General features: G+C 38.7%; 1 protein-coding gene and 1 pseudogene across 2 annotated transcripts; one reads left to right on the forward strand and one right to left on the reverse strand.

Moving 5' to 3' along the window:
* The first annotated feature begins 211 nt into the window (after positions 1-211).
* LOC143851978 (uncharacterized) lies at positions 212-8,548 on the forward strand (annotated as a pseudogene). The gene is made up of 9 exons (XR_013236576.1): positions 212-473; positions 5,837-6,091; positions 6,680-6,804; positions 6,909-6,953; positions 7,055-7,136; positions 7,232-7,300; positions 7,385-7,555; positions 7,651-7,716; positions 8,070-8,548. The product of XR_013236576.1 is annotated as an uncharacterized LOC143851978 (transcript).
* Positions 8,549-22,050: 13,502 nt separating this feature from the next.
* LOC143850685 (uncharacterized) lies at positions 22,051-22,920 on the reverse strand. The gene has a single exon (XM_077359909.1). The coding sequence runs from the start codon at positions 22,918-22,920 to the stop codon at positions 22,051-22,053; it is 870 nt and encodes a 289-aa protein (XP_077216024.1).
* Between the last annotated feature and the right edge of the window lie 2,749 nt (positions 22,921-25,669).

Raw genomic sequence — 25,669 nt, forward strand, 5'->3', positions numbered from 1 at the left:
CGCAGATTAAAAAACAGCGCTCTGAAAATTCTTGACTTTTTAATCTCTCCGATCTGATCCGTTTTTCGTCTATTAATAGTAAGTATATCACATGATCTATTCTTACTTTTTTTTTTCCGCTAATCCAATGGAGAAGATCTCTGATTTCAAATCTCTCATAATCTTGTTTCTGTTCTTAGATTCATCGATTTTGTGGTTTTAGGTGATGAGATTGAGGAGACAAGGGCAGATTGCAGAAGATTTAGGTAACTGTGATTTTCTTCGGCATGAAGAAGCTGAATTCTGTTAACTCGATCCGCTAAGAGGCGGAAGTCATGGAGAGGAAGAAATATCCGATCCGTGCTGAGGATTATAAGCTCTTGGAGGAGGTAGGGCAAGGTGTTAGTGCCTCTGTTCTTCACGCCCTCTGTATTCCATTCAACGAGGTTGTCGCTATCAAGATCCTTGATTTCGAGAGAAATAACTGTGATCTGGTAAATTTGCATATACTTTTTTTCCCCTTTAATTTTTGACTTATCAATCTCCTGCAGTTTTCGTGTTTCCTATCTGATTATGAATGTCACAAGTTTATGTTAGAATGCAGAGATTTATTTTAATGTTGCATTGAAGATTTATCTCAAGAAAACCTAAAGAAAAGTTCTAGCATTTTTGTAGATTTAATTTTCGGTAGATTTGGATTGTCATTGAACGTGTCTTAGAATTACTTTGATTTGAGCAGTTTCTTGTTATTGATCGTAAAATTGCTATGCTTTAGATGGCGCTCATGGTTTTAATTCCCATTATAGAGTAATTCTGCAGGTTACAACATTTGGCCTGTATATTTCATGGTCAGTTTGCCTCTAATGTTACTAGAATTTATTATGACGGTTAGAATTGGAACATGTTTTTTTTTTTTTTTTTTAATGCTGCCATCTATGTCCACAATTTCAATTAGGCGACCTAGTGCCAAACTAGTACTCACAGGATTACGAAACAAATAAGTTTATGGCCGTATGCATTTATAATTGTGAATCAAGAGGTTTTAGGTTATGATAGTTTTTGTTGCAACTTGTGTTATACCCTTGTTCTGTTATCATAGTTTTTAATTCACAGTGTTTCTTTCTTATGTTTGAACTCTTAGGTATAGTGCTCTGTCCGGAGTCTATTCTAAGTTTTGAATCTCCCTCTCTCATGTGTTCCGAGTTAGGGATGGTGTCTTGTACCCATGAATGTAACATATTTCTCTTTATCTAATAAACTTGTCGGGGTCCCTGACAAACCCGAGCTTAGTTAACAAAAAAATGTTTGATGGTATAGTTATTAATAATATCCTTTCCCCTAAATTAGTTGACAGCCATTGCATTCTTTTGATATATGATAAGCATGCTTTCCCGTTTATGTAATGGGAAATGATATTCCCACCCTTTTTTTGTGCTTCTTATTTAAAAATATTGCATTTCACCCTCCTTTTTATTTAGTTTTCCTAAAACTGAAGCCATTTTCAAGAAAAAACAAACAGAGGGGTCTGGAATGAGAAGAAATGGGGTGGAAATATCACTTCCGTTATGTAATATAATGTTGTCTTGATGTATATCATTGTCCTGCATGAAAAACAATAACTTTTTAGAGATCGATTCACATAACTGGTTACAGACTGACAAACAAGTTTATAGTTAAGAACAAAATTTATTTGCCTTAGAAAATGATTTCAGATCAATTCTTCCTAACTAGAATTGGACAAACAACCTGCAACCGTAGTCAATTTCTAGCAAAAACATTCTGTTAAGTTAACTCAATTGGATTGAATTGGTGTCTCTTCCCCAAGATATTGATAATCCCCGCCAATCCAACAAAACATGGGTTGCCTAAGAGCATCCGTTGAAGTTATGCTTGAATTGACACAGAGACAGAGGGAATCACTATATGAGCTCCACAGGCCACAGCCTCCTTCCAAGACCAATATCCTTGCACCTGGCTCCCCAAATGAAACTGACCACCTGACAAAATTAGTTACTTAGTTTTGTTGGTGATGGCTATGCTTGAGCTCATTGCTCTTATTTTTTACTATCCTTTTGAAACCTTGCTTTCTACTCAATTCTTAGCCTTATCGATCTGAATTTGCTGGTCATGAGCTGAGTTGGTAAGTTCTTTGGTAGTTTATGTGTCTTCATTGTCTTATTCAATTGCGGGTCTTATCATCGGGTATCCGAGCATTTTGATCCACCATGGTTACTAACGTAGAGCTTGCCAAGGAAATTGATCACATGAAGGATCGTTTTTCCAAGTTAGTAGCAACAATTCATAGGTGATTTGATCAGGTAACATCATCGATGCAAATGATGCAAGAGGAGATTGGTTCGATAAAAACTGATCATGACAGTCAAGCTCCCAACCTCAATCATGACCTCCACCGCCAACCCCACGATATAAAGATGCTTTTCACCAACATGGCCCTCCTCACCCACCCAAGATTGATCTTCTGAAGTTTGATAGGGATGATCCAACTAGCTGTGTCTATAGGGCTGAAAATTACTTTTCTTTTTATCAAATACAAGAGTGAGTTTGTGTACAAATTGCACCCGTCCATCTTGAGAAGGAGTCCATGCAATTGTACCAATGATACGAGAAGGTGAATGGTACACCGTCCTGGCCTGAATTTGTCGAGGCTCTACGTGTTAGTTTTGGATTGAGCCAATTTGAAGATTTCATTGGATCATTGGTTAGGCTCCCTCAAACGACCACTGTTGGGGAATATCAACTCCAGTTTGAAAGACTTTCCAATCACACCTATGACCTCACGGAATCATTCTTCAATAGTTTCTTTATCAATGGCCTCAGAGGGGACATTTGTGATGAGGTTCAAGTGTTATGTTCGGGTACGTAGATGCACATCATTGCCCTTGCTCGATCTCAAGAGGAGAAGCTGGTGGCACAACGCCATCACGTTAAGACCATGGCACCACGGAACCCCGTATTAGATGCGCATGACAAGGGTTTTTACTATAATTACGACGAGAAGTTTAGTTCGGGGCATCGTGGTAAACACAAAAAATATTTCTTATCAAAGGGAAGTGGCCAGACGAGGCTGATGAAGGTAGGGACGATGACAATTTCAATGATGAGCCTGGAGGCCCAGGTTCCTTCCCTTTTTTTTTTTTTTGGGAGGTGGGGGGGGGGGGTATGATACCAAACCAACCGAGATCCATGCATGATTAATCTTGGTCGTCTATATTTCCACAATCCAACTGTAAATCTTTTGAATTTAAATAATAGCTAAGGATGGTAGGTTGATTAGATTAGGAGGGAAATTAAGAGAACATCTTTTTAGTAATTAATTTGAATATGAATAATGGCTTGCAATTAGGAAGTAGATTAGCAGAGAATCTCTCTATTAGTTAATTTGAATTTGAACAATGGCTAAGAATGGTACAGTGGTAAAGTGGTAATCATGAGAGAGATTAGGAGAGAATCTCTCTAGTTCTTATTTTGAATTTGAATTCGAATAAGGAGAGGATAAATAGGAAGCTAAGAGAGAAGAGAGCTATCTGGAGAAATCTTGTATAACCGAAAGGTGAATTGGAGGAATCGTTCCCCTCGAAGAGAACATTTTATGTGTTTCTCAGCTATATTCAATAGAAGACATCATCTTCGTTGTCTTATTCGATTGGGGATCTCATCATTGTTTCATTTGGATTTATCATTTGGGTGAGAAGTTTGTTGGGGATGAACACGTGTTTCAACAATGGGTAGGACCCCTCTTCTCATAAATTTTTTCCTACCCTCATTCTTTTTTTTGTTTTCATTTTTTGTGTTATTTTAGAGTCATTGATCTATTTTAAAAATTTGACTTTGTGAGATACTTTGATTCTATTGTGGTTGATATATGGTGGGAAGAAGGAAGTTTGCATGGAAATCTCCACATGTGTGAGCCATAGCTCGATACTTTGCCTCTGCATTTGTCCTGGCCACAACATCTTGTTTTTTACTCCGCCAAGACACTTGATTTCCGCCAACGAAAGCACAGTAACATGTAGTTGATCTCCTATCTGGAGATCTTGCCCAATCTGCATGTGTAAACCCTTCTAATCTCAAATGATTATGCTTCCTAACACCATTAAAAAAATGATTATGCTTCCTAAAGAACACGCCTTTTCCAGGAGCATTTTTCAAGTACTTCACTATCTGCAAGGCCACTCCCTAGTGCGAAGTATGGGAACTCAAAAATCGACTGACTACTCGCACTGCATATGATATATTGGGACGTCACAGTCAAATAGACCACATTACCAACAAGACTCTTATATCTGTTTGGGTCCTCCAACAACCCCCTGATTTGGACAAAGCTTCACATTAGGATCAATACGAACCTCTGCAGGCTTTGTTCCTAAGGAGCCCATCACCTCTAATATGTCCAGAACATACTTCCTCTGTGACAAGGAAAGACCACCTCGAGAATGTGCCACCTCTATACCCAAAAAATACCGAAGACGTCCTAGGTCTTCAGTGGAGCGAATCTGTTTGAAGGAATGTCTTAAGCCGCTAAATACCAAAAATGTCCCAGATGTTTACTGTGGATTATACGAAGACCTTTTCTCCAGTGGCCAAGATACCTTATGTTCGGGTGCTTATCTCCTTGGCCGTTAACCGTGGTTGGCCTCTCTATCAGTTGGATGTCAAAAACGCCTTCTTACATGGTGACCTCTCTGAGTAGGTGTATATGGAGCAACCCACTGGGATTGTTGTTCAGGGGGGATTAGTGTTGTATGTCATCTCCGTAAGGCGTTATATGGGCTGAAGCAGTCTCCGCATGCATGGTTTGGTAGATTCAGTGAGGCCATTATTCAGTTTGGTATGAGGCAGTTTGCAGTCGACCACTCATTCAGTGCCTGCTTTGATACCATGTTCAATCTATCACGACCACTAAGAAAGGAGAAGGAGAAAAGATAAAGAAGAAGAAGTGAGGGAGAAAGTGAGAGACTCATGGAGAGCTCTCACACTATAAGATATATATGTGTGTGTGCATGAATAGGGTTACATACAAAGACATAAATTCCCTTCTAACAGAAGCAAGCTTTATTAAAAGAGAGCGAAGCAAACTTTATTAAAAGAGATCAAAGCAAACTAATTGGCCAAGATGGTGAAGGAAAAACTAGAACAAAAACACTACACAAAAGCAAACCAGACATCAACCATGAGGGGATGCAATCCCTAACCACCAAGGGGCTCTAGACACAGCTAAGGGGCAGAGCATCTCTATTCCTTTTCGCTGACTGGATGGTATGCAGAAAAGTCACCAAGTGCCCCTCAATATGGTCGATGACTTACTCTTCCTGTATAGCATCTGGGAACCTTTAAGGGATACCCTTATGCTCACTAGCCCAACAGATAACACTACAAAATTACCTTCGACCACAAGAGAATCCAGAGTCTCTATCCACCCTAAGAATGTTGGTCCACATGATGTTACTACGTTTCTAGGTTTTAAGCTTTTCACATTGAGTGCAGGCATATCTTTTCGTACATGCATACATAAATTGTTTCTTTGGTTCATGCATACTTTCTTGAGGTTTTTCATATGAGCTTGCAAGGGGTACACATGTGTATACATGATCTGCACTTGTCGACAAATATGCGGGGGAAATACGTATTATTTTCCTAATGATATTCAAGGTGTCACCCTGCTAATGATAAATTTTGAATTATTGGTTTGATATGCTTGTGCTCCTCCCACTCTTCTCTCTTTAGTGGGATATATTTGAATTTTGCATGATATTTCCTGCTCACTCTCATATTTAGCCTGTACAATCTCTTAGGTTTTTGACATTTGACACAACTTATCCATTGGTGTTCTTTACAGAGTAATATTTCCCGTGAGGCACAAACGATGATCTTGGTTGACCACCCTAATGTTCTCAAGGCATACTGCTCTTTTGTAAATGATCATAGTTTGTGGGTTGTCATGCCCTTTATGTCTGGGGGATCTTGTCTTCATATATTGAAGGCTGCCCATCCTGATGGTTTTGAGGAGGTTGTCATTGCAACTGTATTGCGTGAAGTATTGAAGGGGTTAGAGTACCTTCATAGTCACGGGCACATACATCGAGATGTCAAGGTAAGCATTACATGTTTAAGGATCGTAAAACCTTATTGATTAATGGTATATGTGATTGAATTTTGTTTTCTCTATTTTTTAAAACTTTTTTATGCATAATCCCTTCAACATGTTTTGTTGACAGTCCATAAAGCTATTTACCGAGTGTGTAACATATGATGTAACTTAAGCTACCTTTACCAACTATTTCATCCTACTATGTCTCTTCTGGGCTAGTTTTAGGTATCAACATGCCTCTCTGTCAAGTTGTTTTGCTATTGTGGCCTCCCAGCTGTTTTTGTAAATATGTTTATTAGTTGATCGTTAATTTTTAAACAAGGGATGCTAATTTCCTTTTGACTACTAAATCCCAAACAAAAACGACAGCCTACCCTTGTGTTTTCTGCACTTTTGAAAAACTGCATTAGTGGAAATGTGGATACCATCTTGTTAGTCATAGGACATATGCTTTAGGTGCTGAACTTAAAATCCTATTTCAATCACATTAAATTGCCACAAGCTCTGGTAGGCTCTTGGATTAGCCAAGGGATCCCACTTTGTGCAATTGTTACAATGATTTTGTTTTGTTTTCGCTATTGTTTCTTGTAGGCTGGGAATATCCTAATTGGTTCACATGGTACAATTAAGCTTGGAGATTTTGGTGTTTCTGCTTGCCTTTTTTATTCGGGTGATAGATAGCGCTCAAGAAATACATTTGTGGGGACACCTTGCTGGTATATATTCTCAACTCGGACCATCTACACAACCAACATAAGTTCCGAGTGTTTTGGGTTTCATAAGTGTATATTTAAAAGGCTTTTCTTTTACTCTTTTTTAGGATGGCACCCGAGGTGATGGAGCAATTGCATGGTTATGATTTCAAGTTAGTCTAAAAGTCTAAACTTATTTTAAATTTCCACTTTCTTTATTATCATCAACATATATCTTGATTTTACATATTTTTATGGGACAATCGTCTTCCAGGGCAGATATTTGGTCTTTTGGAATAACTGCTTTGGAGCTTGCCCATGGTCATGCTCCTTTCTCAAAATATCCTCCGATGAAGGTATGCAGCAGACTAATCTTTTTCTCTTTTTTATTCACATGGACTATTGAATACTTTGGTATTGTGTGCAATTAGTAAGAAAATTGATTTGACAGGTTTTGCTCATGACATTACAAAATGCACCACCGGGTCTTGACTATGAAAGGGATAGGAAGTTCTCAAAGGTGCTCCCTCGAATGGCCTGTTTTAAAATATCATTCTCCTCTAATAATTTTTTCCCTCACAATTTTTTTGTGTTATCCTCTTAGTCTTTTAAGCAAATGATTTCAATGTGCTTGGTGAAAGATCCTTCAAAACGGCCTTCTGCACAGAAGTTGTTAAAACATTCCTTCTTTAAGCAAGCTAGATCTAATGACTACATTGCCCGGACACTTTTAGAGGGGTTGCCTACTCTTGGCGACAGGCTCAAAGCATTGAAGGTTAGGGTGCTAGTCTACATTTTGCTTTTTTACTTATAGGCTCGAGTAGTAATTTTGTTTTCCTTATACTCATGAGTGCCTCTATCTTTAAACAGATAAAGGAGGAAGACATGCTTGCACAGAAGAAAATTCCGGATGGGAAGAAGGAGGAGATGTCCCAGGTTTGATATTCGTTCTAATGCTAAACTTGAACTAAACTTTAGTAGTTTCAATTGGCTAATAAGATTTCCATAGCTAATGGTGAATTCTTGTTCGGTTCCAATGCGGCTTATAACATGTTGACTTTCAATGATGCTTCCCACACATTTTCTCTTTACTTTCTTTAGAGCTTTTCGCTTCCCACATTTTCTCTTTCTAAACCCGTCGCTGCCTTTCACTTCCCTTATCGCTACTTGCTCTCTCTTCCCACTCTGGCAACTGTGGTCTGGATTTTTTTTTTTTTTTTTTGAATGGTCTGGATTAGTCTTAAACTTTGAAGAGGTCTCTTTCTTAATAATGGAGTCTGCTAGCACAGGTGCACTGACGAGTCTCTTCTTTAACGTTTGGAAGCTTTCCTCGCATTCTTTGGTCCAGATAAACTTCGCGCCTTTCCGAGTTAATTTCGTTAATGGATTTGCTAATCGAGCGAAGTTTTCCACGAACCTTCTATAATAGCCGGCAAGTCCCAAGAAACTCCGAATTTCTGTTGCTGTTGTGGGTCTTTTCCATTCTTCAACGGCTTTAGTCTTTGCTGGATCCATAGAAATTCCTTCTCTGGTGACTATGTGACCCAAGAACGCCACTTGCTGCAACCAGAATTCACATTTACTGAATTTGGCATACAGCTTCTTCTGTCGAAGTGTTTGTAAAATAATCTCCAGATGTTCCTCATGTTCTTCGCGACTCTTAGAATAGACAAGAATGTCGTCGATAAACACCACGACAAACTTGTCAAGATAATCGTGAAATACTCTGTTCATTAGATCCATGAATACGGCTGGGGCATTCGTTAGTCCGAATGGCATGACAATGAACTCATAATGTCCGTATCGCGTGCGGAACGCCGTCTTTGGAACGTCTTCCTTCTTTACTTTCAGTTGGTGGTAACCAGATCTGAGATCGATCTTGGAGAAGTACATGGCACCTTGAAGTTGGTCAAACAAGTCGTCGATTCTGGGCAACGGGTACTTGTTCTTTATTGTGACATTGTTCAGTTCTCGATAATCAATGCACAACCTCATTGATCCATCTTTCTTCTTTACGAACAGGACGGGAGCTCCCCAGGGTGATACACTGGGCAGGATGAATCCTTTGTCTAATAGTTCTTGCAGTTGCTTCTTTAGTTCCTCCAATTCTATCAGCGCCATTCGATACGGTCTTTTGGATATTGGATTTGCTCCCGGTACTAGCTCGATAGAGAACTCCAGTTCTCGATTCGGTGGGGCTCCTGGTAGATCGTCAGGGAATACATCCACGTATTTTTGCACAATGGGCACGTCCTCCAATTTCGTCTTCTTTTTACTCGTGTCCACAACTTGAACTTGAGCGAGATATCCTTCACAGCCCTGTTTTAATAATCGTCTTGCCTGCAACGATGATATTAGTGCTGGAGTTTTGTTTCTGTCAAGGCTTTTATATACAAGTTGGGGTTGATCAGGAATAGTAAACCTGACTTCTTTCCTGTAACAGTCTATGTTAGCATGGTTTAAAGTCAACCAATCCATTCCTAATATAACATCGAATTCTAAAATAGGTAAGGAGATAAGATCTATCGATAAGTTTCTACCACAAATATCAACAGAGCATGCTGTGGGACCCGATCCCGCGAGAGGGGCGTGGGGCGCGAGCCGCCGCGCTCTATCTCTTGGTCTCTCGTACCCACGCGATTGGCGTGTGCCTTTCATTATTGATTTTAATTCGTCTTTTATGTGAACTTGGGATCACTAAGACAATCCGAATTCCACACAAAAGAGACTGACAGAGTCGCCACCTAGATGTGGGATCTAGGACCCATAATTAACCAGAAATCTAGACTCGCTACCTGGTTACAAGAATGGAAGGTATGGGGATTTATCCACCATATGCACCATTCCTGCCCGATAATCGGTCTTCAATTCTAAAAGTTAACTCTTTTAAATTTATTTTAAATGGCTCATTCAACCCTATGTTAATGTGCGAACTAAGTGACATGCATCTTAAAATCTAATTTCAATGGGAATCCTAAATGTGTATCTTGATTTATTAATTTGTCTGGGTTCAATCTAAGTGAAAGTTCTCCTAGAATTCTAATTTCATGGAAAGCCCTAAATGATTTGATTAAGCATTTATAAGAAAATTAATATCCAAAACACCACAATTTGTTGTGGTGCCGACTCGCGGGTGGTATGCCATCAAACATCCAAGCTGCCTACGTACCCAAGCCTCACTGGGATCAGAGTCGACGTAGTTCGGTGCACCTAAGCTAAGCTACATATGCCTAACTCAACTAAGACACCGACCTAGACGGGATTGACTGTTTCAACAGTTTTAAGAGAAGTTATTTAATTCAAGTTGAGGATTTTATTATTTTAGGATTCCATCTAAGATGCTATATGATTCTTATCTAAATGCAAGTTGTCCCTTAGACTAATGCAGGTTAGCCTACATCCTAGTTTACTAGGCTTGTCCTACGGAAAGATCGGGTGACTAGTGTAACTAGACCTATGGCACGGTTGCTATACATAGCAAGCGTCCGTGATGAGGCTGGACTCCTAACTCTAGGACTCTCTAAAACTTAGGACACTACACGACACCAGTGTTCCTAAAGTGGGCTCTAATGGTTCTTAAGACGGAAACCATAATCCAATGGTTCCGAGAGACACAAGACAAATCGATTTAAATTCTCGAGGTTAATGAATTTTAGATTTCAAGGATTTTCAGTTTTTGGACATTCAAGGATTACCAATGGTTCTAGGGTTCACCAGTTTCGGCCCAGGATAGCATCCAACGAAGGGAATCGTGCGCTCTTTCCTTGCGCAATTTAATACTTAGGTTATAGCATCTTATTGCCTGGCATATCTCAGGATTTCCGTGGACAGTGAACCTCGGAGCCAACAACGTGCTATAGCTTAAGTATTCAAATTTGTCAAAGATCGGTTGCAATTGAGATACGATTATGGATGCATTGGCCATTTTTCCAGGGAAATCTAAAGATCCCAAGATTTCTGTTTCAATGTATTAAGGATTAATATATGACAGAGATTTAAGGTTCTTTAGAGATTTTCAGGTGATTTTCAATTAATTTCGGATTTTCAATGGATTTTATCAATTTTAAGCATATGAGTGATTTTACAAGTGAAATTGTTGCAAACGAATTCGAAATGAGTTGAAACTTATACAGCAGCAAGATATGATGAGATGTAGCTTGCTGGAAGATTTTAATAGTTTTTTACATTAAGCTCATATTTAATTTTGATTTAACAATTAATTGACCAGATTGAAAAAATAACACAGAAACTACTAGAAATAGAAATCTAAATTCCATGACATTTCTACATTAGTAAGATATAAGTGAAAGTAGCATGCTGTGAGATTTTCATGAATTTAGAAAACTATTTACTATCAGTTTCGGATTTTTCAATTGTTAGACCAGATTATGAATTAACACTACATCCCATGTAAAACAAGATCCAAAGTAATTGAAACTTTTATAGAAGCAAGAAATATGAGATATAAGACTACTGTAAAAATTTTAAGAATTTTCTTTGTGATCTAATGTCAGTACAAATTCCCCCAAAATCTGCTGATTTTCAAAGAAAGCATAAAATTATATACCAAACAAAATCCAAAAATTCTCACAAATTAATGGTAGAATGTATCATTATCATATTATTTTCCCACGAAATTTCATTATTTTTGGAATCTGTTTAGTATATCGTTTAGTTTTCTTTGTTAAAAATCATGCAAAAATCCGAAAATATACCCAATAATTCTAAAAAAAATTCCGAGAACGGTGTACCTACCTGTGATCGAAATCCTCGCCGAATCCGAGAGCCGAAAAACTCGAAAATCCCGCCTCCGTGCGATCGCTTCCGCTTTCTTTCTCTTTTTCCTTCTTTTTTGTTTCTTTTTCTTCTTTTCTTGTTTCTTTTTTCTTTCTTTTTTCTTTTCAACCCCACATAGCAACTTTGTTAGAACACATGATAGAAGAGAAATGAGTTCTTCCTCTTACTCACCCTCATTGAACCATTTATAGCAAAGGAATGGGAGGGTGGTGGCCACCATTGTGGACTTATTCCATGGTAGGTGGCCACCATTGTGGACATATTCCATGGTAGGTGGCCACCATTGTGGACATTGAATTTTGACATGTGTGTGGCCCCATGCATGTTTTTTTAAAGTCCTTTTGAGTAGGTAAAAGATAATCCAAATGGGTCCCATATGTGACCAAATTCCCAATTGTGCATAAAATCATATGCCCCACTCCAAAGTATGATCGGAACCGTTCATTTGATGGGCGACAATGTGATTTAATTTGTGCTCCGCTAATCAATCCTATGGGCTGATCCAAGCCATCCAATAGATCAAAATGTGAATATGTTACCCCATTTTTAAATCACTCCCATTTGATGATCCGAACCGTCCATTTGATGGGCGACAATTGATGATCTTGACCGTTCAAATGGTGGGTCGCAATGTAAATTGGTTGTGCCCCCTTAAATCATTCCTCTATGACGATCCAGACCATCCAATTGATGGGTCCCCTACCTAAGTAGGTTGTGTCCTCCTAAATCATTTCAATGGGCTGATCCGAGTAACTCAACCTGATGATCGTAACAAAATTGGTTGTTAAAACGACTTCTCTGAGATCTTGACCGTTCTCTTGATGATCATCTTTAGGTGTTGGATCGAAGTAGGTTCAAAACTCATTTTTCACTAAAACAATGCGCGGGCCACCCTGTTTGATCCAAATCTAAACAAATGCTCAAGACGGGCCCATCAATCGGATCCAAATTCTCTCTTGCTCGAATTCTTGGGAATAATCTCTCTCAACACTTAACGGAAAAGTGCGAAACATGGCGGAAATGATTGGATGGGGTTTCGCCCAAGCATAGCGAACTTCGGTCCGATCAAAATGGGGTGTCTACAGATGCCCCTCTTTGGCAGAGCGTGTGTAACACGCGAATGGCAAAGCTGAACAGACGACACATTTTGACTGACCCAAAAACAAAGCAAATTTTTGGGTTCTCGGTTTCTAAGGGTGGTATTCACAAGGGCACACAACAAAGTAACATTAAGAGACTCATAAACAACAAGCAAATGGGAGATAACCTCTCACCGACCCGTAACTCGGCAATCACGACATCTCAATGAGATGGCTTCTCTCTAATACTCACAACTCAACTATTTAAATCAATACGCAAAGACTCTTTTAAAGCAAACACAAATATACTCTGTTAAAATAAAGCTTTTAAGAAAACGAACCCAATGAAATTACGTCAAAGAAAGCAGACCACTATCGATGCAGACGTAAATCAACCCTTCAAACAATATCAAATCAAATTACTCAAAGAGTATGTAACACTCATAGAGTCTTAAATCAAACACTCAGAGAGCTTCAAACACATAGAAATCTTTATACTCAAAGAGCCTCAACTACCCGAAGAGTCTGTAACACTCAAAGGGCCTTAACTACTCAAAGAGTCTCAAATTAACGCAAAACATTTATACTCAAAAAGTCTCAACTACCCGAAGAGTCTGTAACACTCAAAGGGCCTTAACTACTCAAAGAGTCTCAAATTAACGCAAAACATTTATACTAAAAAAAGGTCTCAACTACCCGAAGAGTCTGTAACACTCAAAGGGTCTCAACTACTCAAAGAGTCTCAAATACATAAAAAACTATTTATACTCAAAGAGTCTCAACTACCTGAAGAGTCTGTAACACTCAAAGGGTCCCAACTACTCAAAGAGTCTCAAACCAACACAAAACATTTATACTCAAGGAGTCTCAACTACCCGAAGAGTCTGTAACACTCAAAGGGTCTCAACTACTCAAAGAGTCTCAAATCAACACAAAAACATTTATACTCAAAGAGTCTCAACTACCCGAAGAGTCTGTAACACTCGAAGGGTCTCAACTACTCAAAGAGTCTCAAATCAACACAAAATATTTATACTCAAAGAGTCTCAACTACCCGAAGAGTCTGTAACACTCGAAGGGTCTCAACTACTCAAAGAGTCTCAAATCAACACAAAACATTTATACTCAAAGAGTCTCAACTACCCGAAGAGTCTGTAACACTCGAAGGGTCTCAACTACTCAAAGAGTCTCAAATCAACACAAAACATTTATACTCAAAGAGTCTCAACTACCCGAAGAGTCTGTAACACTCAAAGGGTCTCAACTACTCAAAGAGTCTCAAATCAACACAAAACATTTATACTCAAAGAGTCTCAACTACCCGAAGAGTCTGTAACACTCAAAGGGTCTCAACTACTCAAAGAGTCTCAAAACAAATCAAAACATTTATACTCAGAGAGTCTCAACTACCCGAAGAGTCTGTAACACTCAAAGGGCCTTAACTACTCAAAGAGTATCAAATCAACACAAAAATATTTATCGATCTTATATCGAGTTCATTGATAGCATAGCGATCTCCTGCCGAGAATAAATGGGAGTGCATGATCTTTGCTGAAAGCAAAACTCAAGTAGATTGATGAGATTTTTAGGTGCTGACTCTCTTTAACAGATGAAAAGCATTCTAATGAGGTTTGAAAGATGCAGGAGTAGATTATATACCCCGCTGGGAATTGAAGTTTATGAAACTTTGACTTCAAAAGAAACAACTTGATCAAGGAATTCAACTCAAAGAGTATGTTCAAGCTTCTCTGGTTTCTATTTGCTAAGAATAGATATCCCAGTTATCATTGTGTAATATCTTTTATGACGCAAGTCATAAAAGATGCCCCTAGTATGATGTGCTTCCATGACAAGGTTTTAAGAAAGCAGAACCAAGGTAAGTAGGAAAAATTTGAGTTTGCATGGGTTCTTTCTTTGGTATAATGGTAAGACCACCTTCACAAAGGCTGAACGTAAGAGTTCTTCATTTTGCTCAGTGCTTGAGGCTTTGATGTTTCAGGCAGGTCTGAATAACAAATCTCTTGCCCTTCTTTGATTCTTAAACCAGGATCTACTCTAGATTTTTCTTTACATTTCGGAAGGTGTACACCCATTCTCTCCAGTGCCAAACACTTTTGATTCTAAAAGAAAACAATGAGAAACAAGGAACAGACTCCTGAGGACTCTTTCAAAGAAGACTTACAATATTCATGGGACTTGACTAAATTTTGATTTACTCTTAAATCAAATGTGTTATTTTTAAATGGTAAGGTCAGCCACTCTTAGAGTAGTCTAAAAAACCATGCCAAAAGGCTCTAGTTTCCTCCATCAGGACATCCGTCATGGTTATACCCCTTCGGATTGCTCGGTTTTAATGCCCCTAGTTTAAAAAGGTGTCAAAGTAAGCCTTGCTGACACTATTCGGATTCCAGGATCCTGCCCTATAGAGGTTGCTTCTCGGTCTCCTTGATTTGTCTTTTCGGAAGAAGTCAAAATTAATGTCTTCCAAGTTTTCAGTCTAAAAGACCACTTATCTCAACTTTTGCTTTCCAAGCTTTCAGTCTAAAAGACTACTTATCTCAATTTTTGCTTGTACTCAAACTTGGGAATTCTACGTAACTGAGGACCTCCTTCTGCTTCTATTCAACTCAACTTTTCATGGGAAGTATTTGCCTCTGACTAGATTGTCTCTTCAAGTTTTCAATCCAGCATACCACTACCCTTACCTTCTGATAAGTCAATCATTTTGCTTGTTGACTTAGCAAGAAAAACGACTTTCACCTTTCTCTAGGCCGCCCTTTCGGGTTTTCAACCTAGCGGATCTTCAGACTCTCATTCTTTTCTTTCTGTTTTTCTTTTCATTCGCCTCGAACCTTTACTTGTTTCACCAGAAGGACTTTCTAGGTGGGCTCGGGTTCAAAAGGGTTGAATACCTAAGGTTCTAAGGATTTGGACCGAATCTGGTCTAGCCAGACTACCTACGTACCCCAAAAATGGAGGATCAGGTCCGCGTAGTTCGCTTAAGGATTTTTCAAAGAATGGTTTAGCATTTAGCTTCAAAATTTTGAAAAGGGATTTTATCCCAAGGTTTGACCGAACCTGAATTAATCAAGTTGCCTACGTACCCCTGAAGAAATGGGGATCAGGTCCGACGTAGTTCGGGTGCATAAATGCCCCGGGTTTATAATGTGTTTGAAAAGAAACATTGGCTTTAAATTGTTGGCCCAAAGGGTTCTCAAAAGGATTTTAAAACGTTGGATTTTGGCTATTAAGGCTCAAACGTCCAATGATGGCCTCCTGATGTATTTGATGTACAAGCTCTTTTGTTTAAGGTTCAAAGCCTTTGAAAATTTTTATTCGAGGAGTCTGGCGGTTTTCTGGCAAAACTTCAACCATTGTGCTTCACTCCCATCTTGCCTTGAAATCATAATGAAAATACACAGCCCAATTTTTCTTTTAGGGCTCAAATCTATGACTTCATTTCGAGAAAGTCTTCTCTCACTTCTTCATCAGCTCCACAGGATATCTGATACTTATCTCTTTAAAATTGTACTCTTCAACTGGATGCCTAAAGCAGATGAAGTCTTGCTTTGCTCAACGACAGGGCATTCCCCTGGTTTATCCTTATAGGATCAAGCAAGACTACCTCAAACCCCTCTAAACAGGTTTATCAATTCTTTGCGCTCCTTAGGAGATAAAGTTTTTCCAATCCATTTCTCCCGAGTTTCGAATTTCGATACCACTATCAATGGCTTCGATTTCTTCTTCAAGTGGCTATGCTCGACGCTCTTCCTCTCGTTTGACCATCTTTCAAATCTCGAGGGGAATTTCGTCTGCATTCTCATCCGAGAAGGGGGTCTTGTAGTTGTTTTAAACATTTAATCCAAGAGTGAATCATAAAAAATTGAAGATACAGACTCAAATGCTTTATTGAATTGAAATACTTTGAAGTACATAGATGACTTTGAACGCGCCTCAGTAGGCTCTACATTGAATTTAATCAAAAAGCTAAACACCGACTCTGAACGAGAAAGACTGATTGACATGACACATTTTCTTTTCTTTTTTTAACATCAACATAACTGAACTTTTCCAACTTCGAGAGAAGAAAGTTGATGTACATTCAATGAAAGACAAATCTAAAGACACAGGACACTTCTTCAAAGGTAGTGAACCGGCACTGAAAGTTTATAGGTGATACACCTTTCTTCATGATAATGATAATTACAAAGTTCGATCCCGAAGTAGGAATCCCAGAAAAGGCAACTCCACAAGGTCTAGGTTAAATGGGGCAACAAAAGGCTTATGTTGACAATGTGGGTAAAACAATAGACTGCCTGGATCAAGTATGATTAGAAATAGTCAGTCTTTAGAAAAAATGGTCTTTCGCTAAACATAGACTCTTGACTTGGAAGCACACACTAGATCAATAGTCATGGGATAAAGATTCTGAACAAATAGAGATATGAGTAATCTTGAAACATACCACAGGGTATTTTATTCTGAAAATCAAAGAGATACTGTCTATGAAGGTTAAAGCAAAATAGACAGTGATATTATGACCTACATCAACAGGGTTTCAATGAATTCTCAATCCACACCTTGAAGTCTCATTTGAGTATAACTGCTCTTCTTTTTGGGAATGAAAGAGTCAGGAACGATAAACATCCCTAATCAAAATAAATTTCGATCTCAGCAATGATCAAGCACTCAAAGAATACAGGTAAGATCAAACTTTCCCATTAATGATTTCGATATGATCCAAGGGTAAAAGATATATGATAGGTAAACATGGATCAATGAAAAATCAATAGCTCAGATAATAGACCATTGCCATAAGAATGACAAAAGTAGGGTCAAAGACCAGATCTAAAATCTGAATGATGGATATCAACAACTGTACGATCAATATGAGATGAGATAGCATAAGATTGCTTTCAACGGATGGATCATGAATGACTAATCCTATGAGATCTTTGGAAATGAATATGATTTACATCCTAACCCCAAAGGAAAAGTTTTTTAATCTTCGCACATTTTATCAGTGTTACCTGAAGGCATCAACCCTAACCCTAATCTAGCGGAGTGGAGAGAGGATCTCGACTCATGACTTTGTTTGTGTACCTAGGACCGATCGTAGCCATTGGAAGATGGACTACGGCCTAATCTAGACACAAATGGGCCTAATCTAGACACAAATGGGTAGGATATCCTAAACTAGGCTCACACACACAATTGGGTAAGATATCCTAAACTAGGCTCACACACGTGATGCACATGTGTTCGTATACTACATGCATGTGTGGGTTAATCTAGGGGTAAGGCCAAGAGTTCCCTTAGCGCGAATCCATGTTCGATATACTGTACCAGTGTCCGGCGTATCAGTACGTGAACAAGAGATCCGTTTACGTACCATAAAGGTACTAGGCTAAGGGTGGAATGCTTCTCTAGCACAGAGGCACCAGGTGATGAAATCCCAGTCAACCATGCTAGATAACACTCCGGGTTCCTAAAATAGGACGTGTGTGCATGTGAGATGCAGGGGTTTAGATGAAAGTGATGTAAGTGTGTGCAATAAGTTCGCGCAATCTATGATGCCTTCAGGTTTTGTTAGATTAAGTTTGAGTAAATGTGATGAGAAAATAAAGCATACAAACTAATCTAACAAGCATAAAAGAGATAGAGTTTTCATGAGCCAGTTGAAATAGATTCAAATGAGTAATCCTTTGGAATTGTAATGAAGTTAGGTTATCCCCAGCAGAGTCGCCAGTCTGTGGGACCCGATCCCGCGAGAGGGGCGTGGGGCGCGAGCCGCCGCGCTCTATCTCTTGGTCTCTCGTACCCACGCGATTGGCGTGTGCCTTTCATTATTGATTTTAATTCGTCTTTTATGTGAACTTGGGATCACTAAGACAATCCGAATTCCACACAAAAGAGACTGACAGAGTCGCCACCTAGATGTGGGATCTAGGACCCATAATTAACCAGAAATCTAGACACGCTACCTGGTTACAAGAATGGAAGGTATGGGGATTTATCCACCATATGCACCATTCCTGCCCGATAATCGGTCTTCAATTCTAAAAGTTAACTCTTTTAAATTTATTTTAAATGGCTCATTCAACCCTATGTTAATGTGCGAACTAAGTGACATGCATCTTAAAATCTAATTTCAATGGGAATCCTAAATGTGTATCTTGATTTATTAATTTGTCTGGGTTCAATCTAAGTGAAAGTTCTCCTAGAATTCTAATTTCATGGAAAGCCCTAAATGATTTGATTAAGCATTTATAAGAAAATTAATATCCAAAACACCACAATTTGTTGTGGTGCCGACTCGCGGGTGGTATGCCATCAAACATCCAAGCTGCCTACGTACCCAAGCCTCACTGGGATCAGAGTCGACGTAGTTCGGTGCACCTAAGCTAAGCTACATATGCCTAACTCAACTAAGACACCGACCTAGACGGGATTGACTGTTTCAACAGTTTTAAGAGAAGTTATTTAATTCAAGTTGAGGATTTTATTATTTTAGGATTCCATCTAAGATGCTATATGATTCTTATCTAAATGCAAGTTGTCCCTTAGACTAATGCAGGTTAGCCTACATCCTAGTTTACTAGGCTTGTCCTACGGAAAGATCGGGTGACTAGTGTAACTAGACCTATGGCACGGTTGCTATACATAGCAAGCGTCCGTGATGAGGCTGGACTCCTAACTCTAGGACTCTCTAAAACTTAGGACACTACACGACACCAGTGTTCCTAAAGTGGGCTCTAATGGTTCTTAAGACGGAAACCATAATCCAATGGTTCCGAGACACACAAGACAAATCGATTTAAATTCTCGAGGTTAATGAATTTTAGATTTCAAGGATTTTCAGTTTTTGGACATTCAAGGATTACCAATGGTTCTAGGGTTCACCAGTTTCGGCCCAGGATAGCATCCAACGAAGGGAATCGTGCGCTCTTTCCTTGCGCAATTTAATACTTAGGTTATAGCATCTTATTGCCTGGCATATCTCAGGATTTCCGTGGACAGTGAACCTCGGAGCCAACAACGTGCTATAGCTTAAGTATTCAAATTTGTCAAAGATCGGTTGCAATTGAGATACGATTATGGATGCATTGGCCATTTTTCCAGGGAAATCTAAAGATCCCAAGATTTCTGTTTCAATGTATTAAGGATTAATATATGACAGAGATTTAAGGTTCTTTAGAGATTTTCAGGTGATTTTCAATTAATTTCGGATTTTCAATGGATTTTATCAATTTTAAGCATATGAGTGATTTTACAAGTGAAATTGTTGCAAACGAATTCAAAATGAGTTGAAACTTATACAGCAGCAAGATATGATGAGATGTAGCTTGCTGGAAGATTTTAATAGTTTTTTACATTAAGCTCATATTTAATTTTGATTTAACAATTAATTGACCAGATTGAAAAAATAACACAGAAACTACTAGAAATAGAAATCTAAATTCCATGAAATTTCTACATTAGTAAGACATAAGTGAAAGTAGCATGCTGTGAGATTTGCATGAATTTAGAAAACTATTTACTATCAGTTTCGGATTTTTCAATTGTTAGACCAGATTATGAATTAACACTACATCCCATGTAAAACAAGATCCAAAGTAATTGAAACTTTTATAGAAGCAAGAAATATGAGATATAAGACTACTGTAAAAATTTTAAGAATTTTCTTTGTGATCTAATGTCAGTACAAATTCCCCCAAAATCTGCTGATTTTCAAAGAAAGCATAAAATTATATACCAAACAAAATCCAAAAATTCTCACAAATTAATGGTAGAATGTATCATTATCATATTATTTTCCCACGAAATTTCATTATTTTTGGAATCTGTTTAGTATATCGTTTAGTTTTCTTTGTTAAAAATCATGCAAAAATCCGAAAATATACCCAATAATTCTAAAAAAAATTCCGAGAACGGTGTACCTACCTGTGATCGAAATCCTCGCCGAATCCGAGAGCCGAAAAACTCGAAAATCCCGCCTCCGTGCGATCGCTTCCGCTTTCTTTCTCTTTTTCCTTCTTTTTTGTTTCTTTTTCTTCTTTTCTTGTTTCTTTTTTCTTTCTTTTTTCTTTTCAACCCCACATAACAACTTTGTTAGAACACATGATAGAAGAGAAATGAGTTCTTCCTCTTACTCACCCTCATTGAATCATTTATAGCAAAGGAATGGGAGGGTGGTGGCCACCATTGTGGACTTATTCCATGGTAGGTGGCCACCATTGTGGACATATTCCATGGTAGGTGGCCACCATTGTGGACATTGAATTTTGACATGTGTGTGGCCCCATGCATGTTTTTTTAAAGTCCTTTTGAGTAGGTAAAAGATAATCCAAATGGGTCCCATATGTGACCAAATTCCCAATTGTGCATAAAATCATATGCCCCACTCCAAAGTATGATCGGAACCGTTCATTTGATGGGCGACAATGTGATTTAATTTGTGCTCCGCTAATCAATCCTATGGGCTGATCCAAGCCATCCAATAGATCAAAATGTGAATATGTTACCCCATTTTTAAATCACTCCCATTTGATGATCCGAACCGTCCATTTGATGGGCGACAATTGATGATCTTGACCGTTCAAATGGTGGGTCGCAATGTAAATTGGTTGTGCCCCCTTAAATCATTCCTCTATGACGATCCAGACCATCCAATTGATGGGTCCCCTACCTAAGTAGGTTGTGTCCTCCTAAATCATTTCAATGGGCTGATCCGAGTAACTCAACCTGATGATCGTAACAAAATTGGTTGTTAAAACGACTTCTCTGAGATCTTGACCGTTCTCTTGATGATCATCTTTAGGTGTTGGATCGAAGTAGGTTCAAAACTCATTTTTCACTAAAACAATGCGCGGGCCACCCTGTTTGATCCAAATCTAAACAAATGCTCAAGACGGGCCCATCAATCGGATCCAAATTCTCTCTTGCTCGAATTCTTGGGAATAATCTCTCTCAACACTTAACGGAAAAGTGCGAAACATGGCGGAAATGATTGGATGGGGTTTCGCCCAAGCATAGCGAACTTCGGTCCGATCAAAATGGGGTGTCTACACATGCTCGATAAACTCCTGATGTAACTAGAGAATTTCCACCAGGCGTTTTAACAGAAAGTTCAAGATCTAACTTCTGAAGTGGTATGCTCAAATGCTTGGCAAACTTTGGTGAAACGAAAGAATGCGTAGAGCCAGAATCAAATAATATATGTGCATTCTTTGAACTTACAGACAAAGTACCTGTCACGACATCATTCGTTGCTTCCACTTCAGCAGTTGTGATAGCAAAAGTACGGGCCTGTCCCCTTGGCTGTTGTTGTTGTTGTCGACCTCCTCCTACTGCTCTAGGCTTAGTGCATTGATTTGAATAGTGTCCCATTTCGTTACAATTGAAACACTTGATGTCTGGGTGAGCATTCAGAGTCTGCTTGAGGGTTGGCTGACTGTTTTGGGACCGTCTTGCAGTCCTTTGCCACATGTCCTTCCATTCCGCATTGGAAGCATTTTCGTGTCCCCATGTAACAGACACCTCCATGTCTCTTTCCACATTTTGAGCAATGTTGCTGGTCTCCTGCTTCCTTGACATTAGGTCTCTTCGTTCCAGATCCTCCTGATTGGCTTTCATTCGTTCTCTTTACGCCAGTCAACTTGTTTTTGGACTGCTGAAAGTCCAAATGTTCAATTTCCACTTTCAAAGCACATCTCACCACGGCTTCGTAGCTTTGAAAATCTAAAGCTGCTAATGCTCGCCTGACACTAGGCTTTAATCCGTATTGGAATTTGTCCACCTTACTTTGAACGTCAGTCACTAGGTGGGTTGCATATCGAGCCAATCTTGTGAATTTTGCTTCATATTGGGAGACTGTCTCTCCCTCTTCTTGCTTTAATGAAATAAATTCTCTCACTAGCTGAGCTTTTAGTGGTTGTGGGAAGTATTTTTCGAGGAAGATTCTTTTGAATTCATTCCAACACATTGCGTTCATTTCTTCTTCGATTTTTGTATTTCGGATTAAATTCCACCACTGATCCGCGTCACCGTCCAATCTATACGTCGCCAATCTTACACGTTGTTGGCTGGTGCAGTCAATCACCGAAAAGATCTTTTCGATGGAGTGAATCCATCTTTCAGCTTCTAAGGGATCTGTAGTTCCCGAGAAGGCAGCAGGATGTTGCCTTATAAACTGTTCCAGTATAGCTCCTTCGTTTTGAAGTGGAGCAGATGGGGCTCGTTGGTGGTTCATGTTTGCTGTCATTGCTTGGGCTAGCTGTGCCAATGCAGTGGCAATGGCATCATTTCATGCGTTGTTGTTTCTAGCGTTGGCTGTAGGTTGTTCGTTTCTTGCTTGCCTTTCTCTGCGTGGCCTGCCACGTCCCCTCCTTGTCTCAGCCTCGATTGCAATAATCTGTTCCTGATTCTCCGCCATCTTCATATCATAGTATCACGTTAGTAATCTAAATTATAACTCATATTTAAAAGCATTTATAGAAGTATCACAGAAGTTATAAATAGCACATAAGTTCTATATTAACCAACTACTAGCGGTATAGTTAACATATTCTAACTTAAGATAGGGTAAATTCTAATCCTATCTTTTTGAATCCTAATTTCCAAAACCGACTAAACTTCGCTTTGATACCAAATGTAACGCCCCGGATTTTTTTGAAATACCAACTCGGTGCGTAGAAGAATATTACATCATCTTTTTCAAAAACTTTCATTATTCCCAAGATCTCAAATACAACTACGTTTAGAGGGTTTACAGAAATTAGGTCTAACTTATTACATCTTAATTCAAGACATAGTTGATACATATTTAAAACATATTTGTCCTTTAGAACAGTTCTGGATTCAACTCTAGCATTCCTCATCTTTCATCTATACTTCACCTGGGGGTTGGAACAATAAGAAAAGGAAAAAGGGGTGAGCTCAAATAGCCTAGTAGGGTATAAACAACAAGTGATGTAGAATTGTCAAGCTCATAAGAACATGATATTTTGCAGATAGGACATAAACATGGAAAGAAAGAATAAGCACAACATACTTTCCAAACGTATAGAGAAAACTTACAGAACTTGATATATATAGAATTATATATATAGACTTCATTAAGCATAGATGCTTTCATTCATAGCCATATCTCGGCCCATTCATAGCCATACCTCGGCTCATAATCCTCTAGATTTACACTCTCTAGAGTCGTCTTTACCCATGTGCACATGGAGGACTATAACGCGTCCACCCGTCATCATATCATAACTCAGTCCATATTCAGAATTAGGGTCTCACAAGATAAACCCTAAACATAAACATATCTCACGGAAACAAGTTTCGAGGATACAAATAGAATTATAATTTTATCAGTAAAGTCATTTATCTGAAAGGAATGGGATCAGAAAGAAAGGATCCCCCTTGGATTCTCATCAGTTGTGGATCTCAGAATGATAGAAACTCTTATGGCAATTGCGTATAAAGAGAATCAAAGAATAGAAAATACTTTCATCCAGTATAGTAAAAGAGAATCAAAGGAAGAAAACTCTTACATATAGCAAAAGAAAATCAATGGACGAAAACCCTTACATCAAGTTAAGCAAAAAGAGAATCAAAAGATAGGGAACCCTTACATCAAATATAGCAAAAGAGAATTAGACGATAAGAAACCCTTACATTTAGCTTTTTGATCACAGGTTTGTGTAGACACCCCATTTTGACCGGACCCAAGTTCGCTATGCTTGGGAGAAACCCCATCCGATCATTTCCGCCATGTTTCGCATTTTTCCGTGAGAGGTTGAGAGAGATTATTCATAAGAATCCAAGCGAGAGAGAATTTGGACCCGTTTGGTGGGCCCGCATTGAACATTTGTTTAAAATTCGAATCAACCGAGGGCCCACATTGTGGGGCCTCAGTAGGGCCTCTTGTGAGGCCTCTTATGAAGAACAATAATGATGGATTCTCCACTAAAGAAACACGATGGGCCCTCCACTAAGAACAATAATGATGGATTCTCCACTAAGAAACATGATGGGCCCTCCACTAAGAAGAATGATGATGGATTCTCCACTAAGAAACATGATGGGCCCTCCACTAAGAAGAATGATGATGGATTCTCCACTAAGAAACATGATGGGCCCTCCACTAAGAAGAATGATGATGGATTCTCCACTAAGAAACATGATGGGCCCTCCACTAAGAAGAATGATGATGGATTCTCCACTAAGAGGGACAACATGATGAGCTCTCCACCAACACATCTCTCTCTCTCTCTTTCTCTCCCTATATATATCTTCCTTCCCATCCATAAAAAAAAGGAGAAAAGGAGAGATTTATCTTCCATTATCTTTTTCTCTTCCATTATCTCTTCCAATCACTCCCTCCAATCCCTTTCCCTATATTCTTCTTCCATTATCTCTCCCAATCACCTCCCAATCCTTCCCTCTAAGAGAAAGTGAAAGACGGCGGAACGGATCGGCGGCAACATTTTTTTTTGGGGGTTTTCTTTGCTAATTGAAAGGGTAAGACAAAGCGTATATCCGATGATTACTTACCCTAGAGACAAGGAGAGCTAGCAAGGTTGGTATTCCAAAACCCTCTTTCATATATCTTAAACTAGAAGCATGCTAGGATAGAATTTGTGATTTATTTTTATTTTTTCTTATTGTTATTCAAAATATGTTTTTTTCAATCTCTGAGTGTTTTGCACATTAAGAAGTGTAGAAATCTGGAATTTTGAAGAATTTTGACTTCGTTTTGACCGTAATTTGACCTTTTGAACTTTACCCTCAAAGGGGTAAAATTCTAAAGATTAAATTTAAGAAGATGTCAACATAGATCCAAAATCAATGAAAATTTAAACATAATATAATTGTAAGATTTTGAATTAGTACGAATTTCTTTATGAATTCTTGATTTGATTTAAAGGGTTTAAAAATTCATTTAACTCTAGGGGTATTTTTGGAAAAAACCAATTTTCAAAAACTCTATAATGTTTTCAAAAGTGAAATTT

Source organism: Tasmannia lanceolata, unplaced genomic scaffold, assembly GCF_043159265.1.
Source record: "Tasmannia lanceolata isolate RefF3 unplaced genomic scaffold, GAP_Taslan_0.1 ptg000018l, whole genome shotgun sequence".
Lineage (NCBI taxonomy): Eukaryota > Viridiplantae > Streptophyta > Magnoliopsida > Canellales > Winteraceae > Tasmannia > Tasmannia lanceolata.

Coding starts and splice junctions, on each gene's coding strand:
- LOC143850685 (XM_077359909.1), bottom strand. CDS start 22,920: ATGACAGCAAACATGAACCACCAACGAGCCCCATCTGCTCCACTTCAA.